Source organism: Anolis sagrei, chromosome 1 (assembly GCF_037176765.1).
Source record: "Anolis sagrei isolate rAnoSag1 chromosome 1, rAnoSag1.mat, whole genome shotgun sequence".
Classification (NCBI taxonomy): domain Eukaryota; kingdom Metazoa; phylum Chordata; class Lepidosauria; order Squamata; family Dactyloidae; genus Anolis; species Anolis sagrei.
In genome coordinates, this window is record NC_090021.1 from 261357534 (window position 1) to 261377613 (window position 20080).

The 20080-nt window shown below is 37.6% G+C and overlaps 2 protein-coding genes across 5 annotated transcripts in view; one reads left to right on the top strand and one right to left on the bottom strand.

Moving 5' to 3' along the window:
• Nucleotides 1-20080, bottom strand: part of ANO3 (anoctamin 3) — a 345000-nt gene that overhangs the window by 35236 nt on the left and 289684 nt on the right. For all 4 annotated transcript variants that reach the window (XM_067462700.1, XM_067462699.1, XM_060765901.2 and 1 more), the window contains one exon: nucleotides 19405-19465. In XM_067462700.1, coding sequence (XP_067318801.1) covers nucleotides 19405-19465 — 61 coding nt within the window. The remainder of the gene's footprint in view (nucleotides 1-19404; nucleotides 19466-20080) is intronic.
• Nucleotides 454-17951, top strand: MUC15 (mucin 15, cell surface associated). Its single transcript, XM_060765889.2, has 4 exons — nucleotides 454-613; nucleotides 10560-11248; nucleotides 12480-12635; nucleotides 16871-17951. The coding sequence occupies exons 2-4, from the start codon at nucleotides 10591-10593 to the stop codon at nucleotides 17032-17034; spliced, it is 978 nt and encodes a 325-aa protein (XP_060621872.2). The 5' UTR covers nucleotides 454-613; nucleotides 10560-10590; the 3' UTR covers nucleotides 17035-17951.

The following is a 20080-nucleotide window of genomic DNA, read 5'->3' on the forward strand; positions in this document are numbered from 1 at the left end:
ACTAGCAAAATGCCACTACAGATTTTAATTACAAATCTTTTAAAACCTAAAGTAGTTTTAAGCACAGTAGCAACCCTTACAGCTTACATTTCAGAATTATTTCCCTGTTTTGTTTTTTAAAGACAATACAAAACAAAAAGTTGTTTTGATAGTCATCTGCCTTGACTTTGATGTGTTGAGCAATAAAAAAATCCACTTCAAAATCTATTGAGTCCTTCTCTTAAAAAGGCCTGTTAACTGCATGTATTTGTCCTTTTCAAATAAAGATTGAGCTTCTGTTAACATTTTTTTTCTGACAGAAGTATTTCTTTCCAGGAGCAATGGAATTACCTGTCACTTTATTCCTAAAGCTGCCCATTCTGTGAAGCCTGTAATGCTATGTTTCAACAATGACAGCTGAAAAGCTGGTCATTCTGGTTCTCAGGTGCTCTATTACACCCAGAGAAATACTGCCCCACCTAATTCTGTTTCTGCCTGCATTCCTGACCACCACAATGCCGATACATTTACATTACTTGCTTTCTACAGTTTTCAGCAGGCTAAACTGATTGTACTCCAGAAAAGCTGAGAATTATTTCACCACCTTCATAATAATTATTACAGTGCTGAAAAGGTAAGTGGTTTTCTATTTTGTTCAACTGTATCACCTGTATTAACTTTGTGTGACATATCTCTGATATTAGATTAAAAAACAACAGACACTTTGGCCAGGTAATGTCATAACTTGACACAGAGTTACATAGTTCAAAGGAACTGCTGAAATGTCCTCAGTTAAAAAATATTCTGTTTTAACCAGTTCTCTGCTTCTGTAAGAAGCTGCAACTGGCAGACAAACCTGAAAGGCTTGAAAACAATGTTTCATAAAAAGGATTACTGCTAGCATATGTTAAGTATGCATTCAAGTTATCATTCTTTGGCAGAAAGGAGGTGAGATGGTATAAACAGAGAAATACAGTACAATACAACCTAAATGAATACTGCCACCAATGATATCAGGCTATATTATGATGTTCATATACATTTCTTGATCATTCTGTAAGCAAATTTCAAGGTGGGAATTTTATCATTTACATATAAATGCAATAGTACAGACTGAAGATCACATTTATACTGCATTTAACTATATACACATATTTGCCTTTTTCCAATTGCACATATAATCAGAAAAGAACAGACATTCAACTTTTGTCTGAGAACAGATATAATGGGGAAAGGAAAACATCATATAGCAATAAACAAAAAAACATAAAACAAGCTAATAATAGAGTACAATGATGTTATTTTTATGTTGTTTGAATTGTTCTAATAATTTTGCTTTTATAAGCAACTGGTTATTGGATTTTTTTAAATGGAAGATTGGTTTCATTTGTGCAATCATTGCATAGGATCTACTATCTATTCATCATCTGGTGACATACTTTAAATATAATCACAGCAATTCAAAGGTTGTGTGCTATCTAATATTTCTGCCTGTCTTTGTTACTTTCTTTTGTGACTGCTGACACTAAAACAACTTCAAGGTACAATTTAGAGACCTGTTGTGTTTTGACACATTCCTTACTCCCACAACAAACCTTTTAAAGGTTAGCGAAGGTTTTGACATTCCCTTCACCTCTCCCCACCAATTTCTCTCTCATACATATCTGAAGAAATCAAAGTTACTGTGATGTATACTTATAATGGCTATCTTGAAGAATTAAATCCTAAGTGACAAATCATTTAAGGGTGTTTTTGTGTGTTGGAGATGATCCTTTTCCTATGCTTTAAAACCTTTTAGAATCTTCAGTTCTACTTCTTCTGTATTCTTGGCATAGGATTCTTGATCAGGTTCCTTAGTGACTGGAACTTCCTTGTTATGGAGACTCACTAGTTTGGCCATGATTGAAACTGCTTTAAAATATTCCATGCATTTTGATTTAAACTGATATTTTTAAAACTATGTGTTGGAACATATACAAGATTAAATTATATGACAGCCGTTAGCTGGGGCTAATGACAGTTAGAAATAAACATCAACAATGAAGAATGAATTGCAGATGATCTCCAGAACCTTCTAAATAATTACTTATCCAATAACGCAATTCTTTAATTTTAAAATTTGGAATTAATACATTTAGTTCCCCATTTAGCTTTTGCAGATTTGATTACTCGTGGATTTGATTAATATGGTCTCTTTATGAATTTTGAGGTCCTCCAGTGCAACTCTGTTGTCAAATTCTGGCAGTGCTGGACCATACGGTTTTACAGGAGGCTGTAGGGATTCCAAAAGAGGTGTTATTTTAGGTTTTTTTAAAGTGCTTTTATTTGCAGTTTCCCCATCTTTTTTTTAGGAATCCTGCACCTCTAAACATTGCAAAAGTGTGTGAGTGGGGTGTGTGTGTGTTGTAGACTTATTCTGTATCTTCATAATCTATTAGTTCACTTACTAAAAATTAAAATAAGATAGGCCTGCTTGGCTAGGGCATGTTTCTGTGAGTTCTGTTGAATTCTGTTAAATGGAACACTAAACACTAGGCCTGCCCTGATAGCACTACAAATCCCTAGAGAAATGCTCTCTCTAGAATCCCTAGGTCCTCCAATGTGACAAGAAGTTGACCACAGGAGCACACTAGTGGGTCTAGGGATTCCCAGAGAGAGCATTCCTTTAGGAATTTGTAGCCCCCCCCCCCCATGTGATTCTGTGATCAACTTCCAGCATAGACCAAAGGCAAGGCCCAAATATCTGGGATCCTATCCTTTTCATCTGACACAATTTTACTTTAACTACCATGCAACATCCTTTGGAATCCTGTTCTTTTAAATTACTTAGGAAGAGTTGTTTAGAATTATTTGCCAGAATGCCTCTCTAGGTTACAAAAGCCAAGAATCCATAGGAAGGTGCTGCAGGAGATAAAATAGAATCATAGTATTATAATAAAGTATGAAAGAGTTCCAGGTCATGCAATTATAACATTCTGCCTTCGTGACAAAATACATGCATGCATTTCCTATATGTTTCTGAATGTTATGTGTAGGAGGAAAGATGCACTTGTTTATTATACATGAAAGGATTTCTGAAAACACACAACTAAAAATAAACCCAACCATTTTGTGCCCTACTTTCCAAGTGGAAAATCATAGTGTCAAGGATATGACACACAAAAAGGTCTTTGTATTGTGAGTACTGCAATTTTAGCATCATGCTTACTAAATGAAAGCTTTAGTTAAGTGAACTTTTGGTCATTTCTCCTGGGGGAATCAAATTACAGGCAAGGTGAAATTAAAAAAAATGACAGAACTCACTTTGTTCAATAATGAAATGTCTATTGATAGAAAAGTGGATAGTGTCAGCGAGGAAAACAACAAGCATGACTAAAAGGAATCTCTGATAGCATATGAAAAGTGCATTTGATGGTTTAGTTGTTCTTCCGATGGTTTTATAAATATCATTAAACCTGAAAAAACATGCCATCAAAATATGACAAATGCTTTTGTGCATTCAGTCAGTTTATAGCCAACATTCAGCAAATTAATTACATGTTGAACACTGCCACTTAATGGGCAAAAAATTCAGCCAAATAATCATTTGAGTCAATTAGCAAGGATTATAGCCATATTTAGAACAAATCATAACTGGAAAATACATATCTAGCAAAACAGCAACAACAACCCTATATCTAGTTTATAATTAGATTTATTTTTGAATTTGACTAAGGACAAAATATTGGTATGAAATTATGCTTTTGTACATTTACCCTGACTACATTTGCTGATATAGCCTGGATATACTGAAAATATTTTGAAATCACGGAAAGGCAACAGTGGAAGAGAAACAAAGTCCCTTCATTTAATATTTAAATGAAGGTGTCACCAGATGTAGAAGGGTTATTGCTCCAATCCTGACATCACATAATTCCCCACTTCCTCAAATGTAATAAATGAACATAGACTCACTGGAATATACCTCCTGAGAACTGAAAGCTGATTTTACATACAACCCAAACGTCATATCAAGCTTTTTGTCTTCCTTCTAATTCCCTCTTCCTTCCTTCCTTCCTATCTCTCAGTCACAACACAGAGATCAGAACAGATTAGATTAAAGGCCTGTTTAGGCCAATACTGTGTTTGCACAGTAGCTATCTAGATACCCACAGAAAGCCCAATGGCAGAAGATGAATGAACTGTCGCTCTATTACTTGGGTTTCCCAGTAACTAGGACAGAAAGACACACTAATCCTAGAGGCAACAAATAACTACCAGTAGCCACTGATACCTTTATCCTTCAAGAGTTTGTCTAATCTTCAAAAATTTGTCTCATCCAAGAAACCACTTGCCCTGTCATTGTGTCACTTGCTGCACTTTTTGTTAATGAAATTTAATTAAATTTCACTGTTATAATAAAGTGCATTCTGTATCAAACTTTTTTCGTTTTTAATATATTTTATTTCAAAGCATTGCATAGTTAGGATTGGCAGCTCCTTCCTTCTCTCCTGTTCAGTAGTGCTGGCATCTATGTCAGTTGGACAGAGAATCTGTTCAAGCATTTAGTATGGATTTTAAAGCAACTCTCAAATTTATTATGTTTTTGATTTATAATGTTTTTCTTATTGTATTGAATCTTATGTTGTTAGCCGGCCCTCCTAGGAGGTTGAGAAGACCGGGTTATAAAAACTCTAAATAAATAAATAATAAATAAAAAAAGATGCAAACTTTGAGAAAAAATGTTCAGCTCCCTTGAAGTTCACACTAAAACTGATCACAAACTTACTCTCCAGAAGATTGGTACCACTATTATAGGGAGGCTCATGTTATTAGCTATCTTGTCTTGTTTTGTGGAGATGGATCACACCTCTTTTTTAATGTTTTGAATGGTATAAGAAAAAAAGATATTATTTGCATTGCCAGCCTAATCTATGGTGCACTTTTACCCTAGCATATGACTGATGAATGGGACTGAAATCTACTTAACTGTGACTGATCATACTACAGAATACCATTTCTGCACACTGTATCCCAACTCACTTTGGACGGTGACAGGTGTAGGTTGCATTTGCATATCCTGACAAAAATGGGGTGATACAACACATTGTGACACTTTGCAAGGAGCACTGGGGAAGGCTGGAAGAAGTTTACAACCCTACTCCAGGATGGGTCTTTTCTCATTTTGGTCAGCCCAATTGACTACACTCTAGTTTTAATTCTTGTTATATCAAAACCAGATAAGAGCGTTTTTTAAAGCTTATTTTACCTGAATGTCATATTGAACAAAAGATGGATGTGACTTGTGGTTTGCCTATTATTATTATTATTATTATTATTACTATTATTATTATTATTATTATTATTATTATTATTATTTTGCCAATCCTGTCCTGAATTCCTATAGCACATAGGTAACATTAGCTGGGCTGGCACTATTTATCCAAGTTGTATTCTCAAATTAGTGTGGAAATGAGGGGGGGGGGGGGTAAAACTAATTGATGTAAGTGGTAGATATGTATGGAATTGGAATGGTCCAAAGAATTGAATATACCAAAAATGTACAAGAATTTAATGGATATTGTTATCTGTTTATTCTGATTGTGAATTATGATATTCAATAAAATATCAGGGGGGCTTACTTTGGCATCATATGCCGGTTCAGCTCTATTTGACCAACAGAGCCCGTTGGCTTCCATCTCATTTATGCACAGGAACTTCTGGTGGAACTGGTGTATGCTGCCACTGCAGCAACGCAGGAGTCTTCCCATGTTGCACCAGGAGGAATGGGCAGAAAGATGCATTGTTGATGCATCTCCCTGTGGAATTGGGTTAAAGGTGGCTTACCAATATATGCTAAGGAGGAGAAAGCCATGATAGACTTCTTGCCTTCACCACATTCTGCACAAAGGGATGTTGTGCAGCATACTTGGATTCAATAGCTTAATAAGGGACTCTCCACACCAACAAAGTTGGTGGGGGGAGCGATTTGCCCCTCCCCCTGAATATTAGAGAATGGGTGGTTCCAGTGGAACCACCTGGAAGGTCGGCGGAGGCTGGCTGAGCTTTGCAGCCAGCCTCCTCCCTCAGTCTGAGGAGATAATTCAACCCACCACACCCGCCCACTGACAGTATAATGTTTGGTTGCCGGACGGAACCGGGTAGGAATTTTTTGCCCCCTATGTTCTGGGTTTTTTTTTCCGCCTACCCTATACTGTTATTAGGGGCTAGCTGGGATGGTGCGTGTTTAAATAGGCTAGCATAAATAGCACAGGAAAACACGAGCATTGAAGTATACACAAGGCACCCCTTAAGGGTGGGGGTCATTACACAACAAACACTCACCTAGAGGTCATCAAATGGGTGAGGAGACATCACTTGGCCCAGAAACAGGAGAGTCTGATATCAATAATTTGAGACAGGCTTCTCTAGACTTTTACCTTTGAGGTTGCCCGGTTGGGGATCCAGGGCACACAAGTATTACACACTAAATAGCTGAGGACGCTGCCTCGGTTGGCCACCAAGTTCCTAGACACATAGTTTAGTTCAGCTAAAGTTAAATAGGTAACATTTAATAAAGTTGCCCAAATTTGAATCCAACTACTGTTGTCCAGTCTCATTATTTCGGGGGTTAAGGGGCAAAGCATACTCTCAATTAACCTCTCTTTTTATTCCTAACTGATCTGCAATATAACTCTTTGTATCCAATGAATTCAATGTTAAATGTGCAAAAGGTTGTGTTGCAAATAATACCAAACCTAATATCAGGTTTATTAGCTCTTATCAATAAGTAATAGTATTGCCTTTTTAATGACTATTAAGATATCTCCACTAGACAACCAGAATATAAAAAATGCTTTTACATTTGAAAAACACTTCTGAAAGATGGAGTGTTATTAAACTGTATTTTGGAAGATTTATTTTTTTTGTCGTGTCAGGAGCAGGAGCATCCTGTTGTGAGAGAATTGGCTGTCGGCAAGGACGTTGCTCAGGGGATGCCAGATGATTTTTGATGTTTTATCATCCTTGTGGGAGGCTTCTCTCATGTCCCCGCATGAGGAGCTGGAGCTGATAGAGGGAGCTCATCTGCCTCTCCCCGGATTCGAACCTGCGACCTGTCAGTCTTCAGTCCTGCCGGCACAGGGCTTTAACTCACTGCGCCACCGGAAGATATCACGCCTGTATGGTCAAAATTCATATAGAGTCATAGAATGACTCTGAGAGCAGAAACTCAGTGAAGCAAGAACCACGCAGTTTAACAAGATTTCTTATTTGTTAATTTGCTTCCTACTTCCTCCTCCAACCATTGTCAAATGTTGAAAAAGCTCCTACAATCTGTCAGCAAACTTGCTGTAGGCATATGCACTTCTTTGAGGCAGCTATGCTATCTTAAAAATGACTGCCAAATTTGTTATCTTCCTCCATCCCATAGCTACCAGAAAGCACAAAGTAATGGGATCAGTCTGATGGAAAGCCATTGCTGATATTCCACCATGAGAAAGGCAATACATTTGGAAAATACATTCCTATAGGCTGCTCTCTATCTATTAGGTTTTGGCTCAAAGAGTAAGCGGATCTTCTATCATGAAAAAAAGAACAGTTCTTTCTTTAAAAGTACACTAAAAAACCCATGCAAAAGTCTAGAAATGTTGGTCAAAAATCCACCCAGGAAACCTGGATCAAGCTATCTATGAGTCAATACTGTACTTTAATTCTTAGCAAAAATAAGGATACACAATTCCCTTCTGGTCTTTTTTTAATGTTGGGGGGAAGGGAGGGTGTGGCAGCCAGGGTGGATAACCCTCTGAGGTGCCACTGGTGCTTTCCCTTCTTCACAAATCATATCATATCCATAATTTTGGTTCCAGTCCTTGCCTCTGACTTAGATATGACATCAACTTATAAATGGTAGATGAGAGTCATATGCCGAATGAGAAACTTTGGTCCATTCGAAAGAACCCCCAGATGCAATATTTTCTTTTTTCCCCCACTGGTTTCACCAATTTGATTGGGAGTGATTAAAGTGAGGTGGTGGTAACCATATTTCACTATTATATTCCTCTTTCCTAACAGAAACAAAACCCCCAGAATGTACCTTATCTTGTTATATATACCTCAGGTGGTTAATGTTCAATCCAGAATGGTGTGTGTGGGTGTGGAGGGGGAAAGGGGAGCCTAAAATGACAGGAGAAGTTTCTCTCATTCAGTCTATGAGATGTACACCAGCATAATTTATTTACACAAAATTAGTGATGATGTGCTCCTTTAATACATGGGCCTTTAAATATCAAGGTGAGTGAATAAAGAATTGGACAAGAATATACAGGTAGTCCATGAGTTACACATATTTGACTTACAAATGACTCATAGTTAAGAATGGAGGTGAAGTAACAGGAAGTGAGAAAAATCTACCTCTCAGAGTTCACTGCTGTAAGAGTTATCATAGGAAAATTAGGTCTCAGCTGAAGCTCTTTTACTAATCCTTGTTTCCATAACAACCCAAATTTTTCAAAATTCAATTATCATAGGGACAGAAAGTGAAATCTTCTGAACAGGGGCACAGACACAAAACAAAGACTATGGGGATATTACCCTTTCCTATGTTATCCAAAGCTAATATATATATTTGGCTGGGATTACACTTAAAAATGTACATGTTCTGACTTACACACAAATTCAACTTAAGAGCAAACTTACACAACCTATCTTGTTTGTAACTTGGGGACTGCCTGTACTAGTAGCATGGAAGTATATGAGGGTGTTTGAATAACAGTAGCTATAAACAAGCAGAAGGGCTTTTCTAGTTACCATAGCAATAAACAAATTGGGAACACTATATATTTAAACTAGAAAAAAAAATATATAAGTCAACTATGACTTCTAGCTAGCAAGTTGGAATACTACATATATTTCCTTTGTCTGTGTTGCTGAGTTTGTTTCAGTAACAATGTGTAGTTAGTTAGTTGTTTACATTTGTATTGTTATTGTGTTTATATTTCATCCTTGTATGCTGTTTTATGAAAAGGAAATTCTGGGTTCATAAAAATATGGGAAAAAACACACTCAAGTGTTTATCTGTTCTGATTCTATTAAATTTAGGAGCAGATCAAAAGGTTTTACTGGCATAGATGAGATTTTATGGATCGTACTTTTTGGACTGATTTGAAGAATGCTTTAGGCGTGATGAACTGTTTTTAAATGTAATTTTATTATCATTTTATGTAACTGTGTATTTTATTAGTGTTTTATATTGTTGGAAGCTGCTCTTATTTATTATTATTTATTTATTTAAAAGTTTTATATACCGACCTTCTCACCTCTCTTGAGGGACTCAGACCGGTTTCCAACCATAATACCACATACAGTCAATAAAACATCATAATTCATATTACAATAAAACCTTAAAACAGCAATTACATTCAATAACTATAATGGTCAGTTGTCACACTAAAATCGTTGTTCATCATCCTCCATCCAAATCTCAGGGTATTGGCTTACTCGTCGAATGCCTGTCTCCATAACCACGTCTTCACCTGTTTCCTAAATGTCAGGATAGAAGGGGCGGTTCTGATCTCCATTGGGAGAGAGTTCCAGAGTCGAGGGGCTACCACCGAGAAGGCCCTGTCCCTCGTCCCCACCAGACGCGCTTGCGAGGCCGGTGGGACCGAGAGCAGGGCCTCTCCAGACGATCTTAATAATCTTGATGGTTCATTGGGGAGAATACGTTCGGAGAGGTAAGCAGTCTCTTTTTAGAGGTCAAGAATAGGATGGGATACAAATGTTCTAAATAAATAATAATAAATATCAAAATAAATAGTGTTGTATCTTTTGGTCTAAGAATACAATCAAATTCATTTCTCAGATACAAGACATACAACCTCATCAGACAGACTTAAAACTGGCAGCATACGCTGGTTCCTCTCCATTTACAACATGGAGTCTGCCAGCTCCCATCCCACAATGTAGAGCCACTTCTGGTAGAGCTCTGTGGCACAAATGGAGAGAAACTGACATTTACAGCCACAGCGCAACACAGGAGATTTCCCGTGTTGCATAGGGATTAATTGGGGGAAGCTGGGTGGTGAATGCTCCCCCCCCCCCATGGGATGGGGTTTGAGATAAGTTGGGTGATGCAGGACGTGGGGTGACAGGTTCCCCAGACACCATGTTGGGCACTATGGGATTCATCATGATCTGTGGCAATTCCAGCAGTCAATGTGATAAGGTTGATAGTTGTCCAGTCTTATCAACCCTGATACGTAACAGCACAAAGCCTCAGAGAATGTATGCATAATTAAAATGGTGTATATAGAAGCAGTAGTTTTCTGATCTAGATACCATCAACAAATTTGACAGCCATTCAGATACTCAGATTTATTCACAAGAAATTGTGCTGGTATATCACACAACATTCTGGTCTCTTATGCATCAGAGGCTACATGGGAAGCCACTCCTTTTCCATAGTTATTAGCCAAGGTACCAGTAAAGGAGTTGGAAATATTATTTGTGAATTTATTATTTTTCCTCTGACAACAGTGAATCCTTGTGCTCTTTGAAAATAATATAATCTAAGATTACAAAGATTATTGTTTTTTTCCCAGGCTTTTCATATCAACAAGGAATTGTACAAAAATGCTGGCATCCAAAGGACCGATGCTCTTTTTGATGTTGGTTAGCCTCCGGTGGACCAGAAATAACTGTGTTGATGTAAATCTTTCCACACTTTCTATACACAGCTTAAATAGCACCACTATGAGTCCATCCACATTTATTGTGACTTCTGGCATAACTCCATCTATAACTCTTACATCACCAACAGCCACTACTGAGAGCATAACAAAAAATACAGGGATGCAAAATAGCACTCAAAGTAATGGCATAAATTCAACAACTATGCATAAACTGAATTTCACTAAAGGTGACAATCACTCATCTACAAGAATCAATAGAACACCACCTCCATCAGATATACCCACAACCAGCAATTATTTGTCATTAATACTCCCTAAAAGTGCTGAAGCCACAACTCATGCGACATCAACAGAAACCAGATCAAATAATTACACCACAGCATCCTATAATGGCAATTTTACCTCCATGGTGTTCTCTAACAAAACTTATGTGGATTACACAACAGTTCATCCCACTAATAACCCTCTGAATGCTTCAACTACATTGTTGACAACTAAGAGTGCCAGCACTACAACAGACCTACGGTTAACTATACAAACTACAAGTTGGCAGCCCAATTTTACTGATAGTTCTGCTGAAGCAAGAGAACATCAAAAAGGTATTTATTTATTTATTTATTTATTTATTTATTTATTTATTTCATTTATATGCCACTTTTCTCACCCCTGGGGGGACTCAAAGAAGTTCACAGCAAGGTAAATGCCAAAATTGAATGCCTCACACAAATTGTAAAATACATCATGTAACTAAAATAGCATATAATAATAGATTAAAACTAGTAAACCATAAAACATTGGACACAGACAACATAAAACACGGAACATTAGACATTGCAGTAATACTGAGGTTACCTTGACTACTTCATCTCACTCCCCAAATACTTGCTTGAAAACCCACATTTTGAATTGGTTTCTAAACACCATGAGGGAGGGGGCTGATCTAATCTCGCTGGGGAGGGAGTTCCACAGCCAAGGGGCCACCACTGAGAAGGCCCGGTCTCTCATCCCCACTAGTCATGCTTGTGAGGGTGTCGGGGCTGAGAGCAGGACCTCTTCAACCAATCTCAATACTCTAACTGGCTCATAAAGGGAGATGTGTTTAGATAGGTAAGCTGGACCGGAACCATTTAGGGATTTATAGGCTAAAGCCAGCACTTTGGAATTCCTTGAACTATCTACTGCATAATAACATCAGCTGCACAACCATTCCATATTCACAGCATACAGAAAGGTCACAGATACATTTTAGTTGATTTTTAATAATGAGTAATTTGAAATTTGGGAATTGCTTTTTGGAAGCTGAGCAATTTATATTGTAAAAGAAAATATATTGTAGTTAATATTCAAATGACTTAAACAGGCTTCCATGTTAAGATCATCAGGACCAGCTCAGCTACAGAGCTACTATGATGAAGCATTTGTTGGTAATGTGAGTAGTGTTCCAAAAAATCTTGTTTTAATGGAATGAAAAGAACATATAAGCTTTTCAGATCATCCAGTCAAAGAAAAAATGCTAGAAGCAATTCAGAGGCTCATTTCTGTAGGATTAGGGTGGCTGTTGTGCCATGTATTTTACTTAATTTGCTAATTTGGTTAATTTATGTCAACAGATTTGACTTGGGTTTTTTATTCCTTGTTTGATACACACACACAATTTCCTTTCCTTCAGGGAAAATTCTACCCCCTGTTCTAAAGCTGTTTCTGTGTTGAGTGTGATTTTCTGAAATGAGAACTTCTTGTATGTGTAAAAGTTCTCCTCACAATTCCATTTGCATTCACCCACATAATTACATGATTGCTTAACATGCATTTTTTTTACCTTTCCCTTAGAAAATCACACTCATGGAGCAGTTGTATTTGGTGCAATTGTAGGAGCTATGCTAGGATCAGCATTAATTGGCCTAGCCGGGTACTTAATGTGTACAAAGAGGAAAGCTGAATCGTTTGGACATCACAGACTTTATGATGATACAAGGAATGATCCAGGTAATGAAATATTGGCACGAACTAAAGTCTTATAGCAGGGCTAAAGATCATCCTCCCTGATTTTATTGGTTTACAGTTCTCAACATTTATCACCATTGCCCAAATTGGGGAGTGGGAATTGCAGCTACGTAATTCCTACATAAATGGTTGCAAGGATGCTTATCTTTGGGTCAAAAATGGAATAATATCTTCTATACAGTTTGGAAAAGATACTTATGTTTATCTGAAGAATCCACCTCCAGAATTTCTTCCCAAAGTTGGGGTGATTACAATATCAAGAAGGCTTCATGATAACGAACCCTGTTTTATATTTCCAATGATAGCTGAGATCTTGCATGAAGCAGGTGAAGTGTAATGCTCCAGCCATGCAGTTCCATGTCTCTCTTCCACTCTACCAAATTTCAAGCCTAGGGGAATGGATAATGTTGCTGTTACTCTGTAACTTTCCAGTGACAAAGGGAGGAAGCAATTCATAAGAAGAAGATGTGGCTGTTCTTGGCTTTGAGGAGATATGAAATGAGAGTGCACCTTTGCGATTCTAAAACAGTGCTTAATTACATTTCAGCTGTAAAGATTTTAGGAAGTGGTAAGGAGAAAAGTAGAAAAAAGAAGGGAAACAAAATATGTCTAGGCTGCCTCAATAAGGGTATAGTGTCTATATTTAGGGATGTTATAGTTCAACTCTATTCTGCTTTGATTAGACCTCATCCAGAATACTGTATCCAGTTGTAGACACCATAATTCAAACTGAAACATGTCCAGAAAAGGGTGACAGAAATGAGCAAAAGTCTAGAAGCCAAGCCCTAGGTGGTTAAGGGAGGTATATTTAGCTGGGAGAAAAGAGAGCTGAGAGAAGGCATGAATAATCATGTTTAAATATTTGAAAGGATATCACATTGAGGAAAGAAAGCTGGAACATGTCCAGAGAAGGGTGACAAAAATGATCAAAAGTCTGGTAGCCAAACCCTATATGAAGTGTTTAAGGGAGGAATATCTAACTGGGAGAAAAGAAGGCTGAGAGGAGGCATGAATTTAAATCTTTTTTAAATATTTGAAAGGATATCACATTGAGGAGGGGACAGGGTTGTTTTCTGCTGCTCTGGAAACTAGCACACAGAGCAATGGATTCAAACTGCAGAAAGAGATTCCACCTAAACATTAGGAAGAACTTCCAGACAATAAGAGCTGTTCAGCAATGGAATATGATGCCTGGAGGTTTTTAAGCAGAGGCTGGATGGTCATCTGTCAGGAGTGTTTTGATTGTGTGTTCCTGCATGGACTGATGTCTCTTGTGGATACTATATATTTTTTAGAATGTATTCACTGTTGTTTTACTTCCATTCCTTCCAATACACACAGAAACACTCAAACAGTGAGTAAGGAAAATTACACAAATTTATTTAATTATCAATTAATCACTGGTTTAAGCATTACAGTTTTTTACATAGCTATGTGCAGGAAAAATGGCCTATTGCTATTTGAAGTTAAGTTTGCTCAGATATTTGACATCATCTTTGCATTGAAGTATTTATTTTGGTTAAATTGCAATACTATTTGTGTGAATAGTGAGTAAAGTATACATGTAGTAGAATTGATTTCCATAGCTAGAGAAATGTAAATATATGTCTTACTTCAAAAAGTTATAAAGAAGTAAATTGATATTTCATGCAGAAAATATGTTGTTACCTTAATCCGAACAGGGTATAGGGTTACAGCCTGTGCTGGACGGGGTCGCACTCCCCTTGAAGGCTCAGGTTCGCAGCTTGGGTGTGACCCTGGACTCGTCGCTGAGCCTGGATCCCCAGGTTTCAGCGGTGACCAGGGGAGCATTTGCACAGCTCAGGCTCGTGCGCCAGCTGCGCCCGTATCTTGGGAAGTCTGACTTGGCCACGGTGGTACACGCTTTGGTCACATCCCGCCTCGACTACTGCAACGCTCTCTACGTGGGGCTGCCCTTGAAAACGGCCCGGAAGCTCCAGCTAGTCCAGCGCGCGGCAGCCATGTTGTTAACAGGAGCAGGGCGTAGGGAGCACACAACGCCCCTGCTGTCCCAGCTCCACTGGCTGCCGATTTGCTACCGGGCCCAATTTAAGGTGCTGGTACTATCCTACAAAGCCCTAAACGGTTCCGGCCCAAAATACCTTGCAGACCGCATCTTGGCCTACGAGCCCACGAGGACCTTGAGATCATCCGGGGAGGCCCTTCTCTCGATCCCGTCTGCCTCACAGGCACGCCTGGCGGGGACGAGAGAGTGGGCCTTCTCGGTGGTGGCCCCCCGGCTGTGGAACGCCCTCCCTGCTGAAGTTAGACAGGCGCCCTCCCTTATGGCCTTTCGTAAGAGCCTGAAAACATGGCTCTTCGAGTTGGCCTTTAACTGAGTGCTATATCTTGGCAATGATGACCGGAATGGACCACGACTATGAGACTGACTATGACCCATGATATGACGAAGCGGATTTTTAGTATAAGTATATGTCAAGTAGTAGTAGCATGTTATGTATTGTTCTGATTACTGTAAATTGTCTTTTCTATGTTGTTGTTCACCGCCACGAGTCACCCCCTGGGCTGAGAGTGGCGGTAAATAAGTGCAAGTAATAAATAATAAATAAATAAATAAATAATCCTAATTTTCTTTGCATTATAAAAAAACGCTTCCATAAATAATTCTCTAAAATATTTCCTCATCATGCTTCCGAGCAAATATCTAAACACTATTTATTCAGTTTATTATTATTTTTCTTCCATTATTTACACTGCAATAAATGGATTAGTGTCTCTTTCAGTCCCCTTTGAGGGAGATAAAGTGTGGAATAATAATAATAATAATAATAATAATAATAATAATAATAATAATTTGGATTCCAGGCAACCCTATGCTATTTACAATACTGGGTAAATAGCATAGAGTGTAATCTGTAGCATATTCACTTATTTGCAACAGTAAAGCAGTAAAATGATCATGTCAATGGAAACAAACCCACAACATTCCAAAACTAAATAGTTTCATTCTGGAGCAGTGGGCTACAGAAATATTTCTAACAGAAATAAAATACCCATACAAATTAATCACAATTTTTTCCAGGGATATCTAAGCCAGGAAGGAACTAAGACTTATAAAATCCAGAAAACAGATATCCATTGAAACTTTAGTTTATACTTACAGACAAACATTACTTCAGCCAGGGTCTAGTTTTATGTGATATCAACAATGGATTAGCAAACAAAGCATGTTATTATTATGCTATGGCCAGCTTTTGATACTGCATTTGGAAGTGAGTAGTGAAATAACACATCTGACATCTGAATTTATGTGCAAATAACTTTAGAGATAACTAATTCCTAGGCTAATGGTACATCTGTGAAAAAAGGATCAGGTTCATACTCCTGCCAGAAATATCTGCATGTGTAAATTTATTTATCTATGACAAAGAAAGGTTTATCCTCTTTATTGTGTATATAAGTAATAAACCTGTCATATGACCTCATATTTGAAGTTTCAACAACAATAACATAATACTTTGTATATCTTTGTAATAGATATCTGTGTTTTATATATACAAAATAGGGATGCAATTCCTCTTAAAATTCATTCCCACAGGGAGGGAACAAATAGTTTCTTCAATTTCCTCTCCACTGTGATAATGCTTTAAAAAACAGCACAGTTTTCAAAGATGTTCTCATAGCAGGGAGAAAATCCCCCCCTCTCATTTTTTAATGATTTTCTCTCGCTGCCCTTGGCAACAGATGCACACAGTGATAGGGAGTATCCAGAAATCATCCATGCTGCTTATTGGCACATGATGGTTATGTTATTATTCTCTGCAACATCTGGGAGTGCTCTAGAATCCATCTCATAGGATGACATTGTCATGCACCAGCTGATCACCCCTGTCCACTCCATGGCCATATTGAGAAGGGTGGGGTGAGGGGGGGCTGAATGAATTAATTTTATTGTGACGGTCACAGTCCATGTGTACAAAGCATTATAACACTAAATCAGAGGGGTTTTTTTTTTAAAAGAGAAATACATTAACATTAAGATCAATGATTCAAAACATTAAAAACAGAAAGTTCCCAACACGGAATTGTCTGGATCGGCTCTTTTAAAATCTGTGGGTATACAAGAGGCAATATACAATTTAGAGATAAAACTAACGATGTGAGGCTGTCTTTAATTACTTTTTGAAGGAATTTTTTTCAGACTCTAAATAAGTATCAACAATTATATTTTGCAGTTCTGCGATTGGACAGTACACCTGAACCCTTTGATGCAACTCTTGGAGATTTGTCATTCTACAACCCTACAGCAGCTAATGAGACAGCACCCCAGAACAGCAAAGAAACATCATACGATACAATACCTATGGATGATCTGACTTCACCACATCCAAGAGCTTAGCACAGGCAGTCCCTAAGTTACAAATAGTTAAGTACAAGGGTGAGACAACAGGAAGTGAGAGAAATCTTCTCCATAGTAAGGGAAATTCACTCCTGAAAGAGTTATTTATCATGGGGAAAAGGTGTCTCAACTGAAACTTTATCACCAATCCTTGTTTCCACAACAAGCCATTTTTTTCAAAATTCAAATATCATATGGACAGAATGTGAGGCGAAGTACTCTGAACAGACAGCAGAACAAACACCACAGGGGTTTTAACCTGTCCTTATGCTACCCAAAGATAGATAAATAGATAGACAGACAGGCAGGCAGATATGTCAGAGCTAATCTTAAAAAATGAACCTATTCCAACTTACATACAAAATCAACATAAGAACAAACCTACAGAACCTATCCTGTTAATAACTTGGGGACTGCCTGTATTGTGTAAGCTGTTTTAATTTTAAAAATTGATATCCATTGATTTGTTTGTTTTGACACATGCCCAAGATTGGCTTGCAACAGTTTGTAGCACCAGTCCTATACCTGTTGATCTGCATGGTTTTGGATAATGTATGAGAAGTTGTTTAGCTAAGGCAGAGGGAAACTACAGTGCAACAATGGCTAAAAGGGGACAGGTGCCCTTTCCTGCTTTCAAAAAACAAACAAGATATTGCTTATTAACCATGCTAGAAAATTCAAGGTCTATGTTTACAGAGTGTATACTTCATATTACCAGATGCTGGACATCTGTGCTTGCTTAGCTGTGGGAAATATCTGAATGACTACTTTTGTAAGCAGAATACAAGCGTGTTACCGTTGGCTGTTTTAATAAAGCTATGAAAAGTAATGAATGAAAGAGAAGATAAATGCTCGTCCATTTGTACATTTCAAAATAAATCAACTAACATATATGGGAGAGCAATATTTTTGTCATTTACCTTATGCATTGAGTAAGCCCAGCAATGCATGGGTTCACTAGTTAAAAAGTCCCAGTTGGGAATTTTTCTCAGGGAATAAATTATTTTACACATGAGTTATTTTTGTCATATTAAATGTCAATTATACCACAAAAAATAGTCTTCAAAGAGCAAAAGTAGGAATCAACAAACTGCCAAGATTTTCCCTGGAATGTACTTTTCAAATGCAGGTAGTCCCTGAGTTTCAAACATCCAACTTAGAAATGACTCATAGTTAAGAGCGGGGGTGAAACAACAGGAAGTGAGAAAAATCTACCCTTCAGAAGAGAAATTCACTCCTGAAAGAGTTATCATGGGGAAAAGGTATTTCAACAGAAGCTTTATCACCAATCCTTGTTTCCAAGACAAGCCATTTTTTTCAAAATCCAATTATCTGGCTGGAGTTCATAACTTGAGGACTGTCTGTACTATGAACTACAGCAGTGTCATTTAGAACCTACAGCATGCTCTTATAATTGGCAGAGGAGTAATTAACTTCATCAAATCCTCTGCTATAGCGGATGTCTCTGGTTGAACCAACCTGGACACAGAACATTATTTGAAAACACAGAAATTCTAGACCACTCTGACAACCATCATGTCAGGCTACACAGAGAAGCCATTGAAATCCATAAGTATGTGGACAATTTCAACAGAAAGGAGGAAACCATGAAAATGAACAAAATCTGGTTAAACACCAGAAACGAAACAGTAAATAATAAACACCAATCTCCGGATGTTTCGTCTGCATCTATGGCAAGCATCCTCAGAGGTTCTGACGTCTGTTGGAAACTAGGAAAATTGGGTTTATATCTCTGTCAGGCCATCAAATGCAAATCAAGGTGGCCAATTGAAACATTCACACCTAGCTCCAACAGACAAGAGTTCTTTCTCCCACCCTGGACTTTCCACAGATATATAAACCCAATTTTCCTAGTTTCCAACAGACCTCACAACCATAGCCATACAGCCCGAAAAAACTGCAACAACCCAGTGATTTCAGCCGTGAAAGCCTTCGACAACACATTTAACTTAGGGGTAGTTTCTGCATGTTATTATAACCATTCTAATTTAAAAATAATGCTCCACGATGTGTTCTAAGGATTTAAATAAAAAATCCTTCCCTAAAAGCATTTCAGTGAATCGTAGGGGATCTCTATTAGGATCCAAATGCTAAAAATAGGATGCTTGAATATTCTTCTGTGTGGTCAATGAGGATTCCTAATTCTGACATTTCTTTGCACTTTTAATATAAACTTAGGTTTCATGTATAAAGTAATAACCTACCAAAATGCTAGTCATGAATAAGTAGGCTAATGCCACTTAAATAAGTGTGTGTTTCATACTAAAATTAATTCCAGATGTCAAATTGTTCCAAGTGGAAACTCTTCCCCTGCTATTTTGTACAGTTAAAGATTTGAGTAAAACTTACCCCATATAGCCATAAAAATGGCAAAGAAGACAGTCCCTCCATTGTCAAATAAGTGTGTAACCTAGAGGGGAAAAATCCAAATGAATGACACATATTAAAGAATTAAATCTTCTCGTTGTAAGCCTGAGTCCCCCCTCGGGGGTGAGAAGGATGGGATACAACTATACGAAATAAATATAAATAAATATCTGTTAATATGGGGAAGTGGGGGAGTTATAGTTCTTCAGATGTTGTAAGATTTCAATTCCCATCATGGAAGATAGTGATGAAAGATAGATTTGAAATTCAACAGAATCTGGGGAACCCACATAATTTCTACTTCTATGCTTTTAATAAAGCCATGCTTCAACTGTGGAGATTACGGTATCTAGCCCAACTTTTTTGTTTACACTACACTGAGTAGTATTTTTGTACATAAGTACTCTATGACTTCTACAGACAAAGATTGTACATAAGTACTCTATGACTTCTACAGACATAACTGTAATATATTTTCATCTACAAATTTTAAGCAGCCAGGGACTAACAAAAACATTCTGCCTGTGGCAGCAATTCTAAATGTTTAACTGTAAAATAAATTGGTAATGATAACACATAGTTTCAACAGAAAAGTTCATCCACAGAAGAGTTGTAGCACAGGCTAAATATCCCTTATCCAAAATGCTTGTCACCAGAA

Bases quoted from the DNA above. Each gene is read 5' to 3' on its own strand.
- MUC15 (XM_060765889.2), top strand. From the start codon at position 10,591: ATGCTGGCATCCAAAGGACCGATGCTCTTTTTGATGTTGGTTAGCCTC. The intron at 11,249-12,479 runs GTATTTATTTAT...CCTTTCCCTTAG, and splicing joins AGCAAGAGAACATCAAAAAG to AAAATCACACTCATGGAGCA. The intron at 12,636-16,870 runs GTAATGAAATAT...TATATTTTGCAG, and splicing joins TGATACAAGGAATGATCCAG to TTCTGCGATTGGACAGTACA.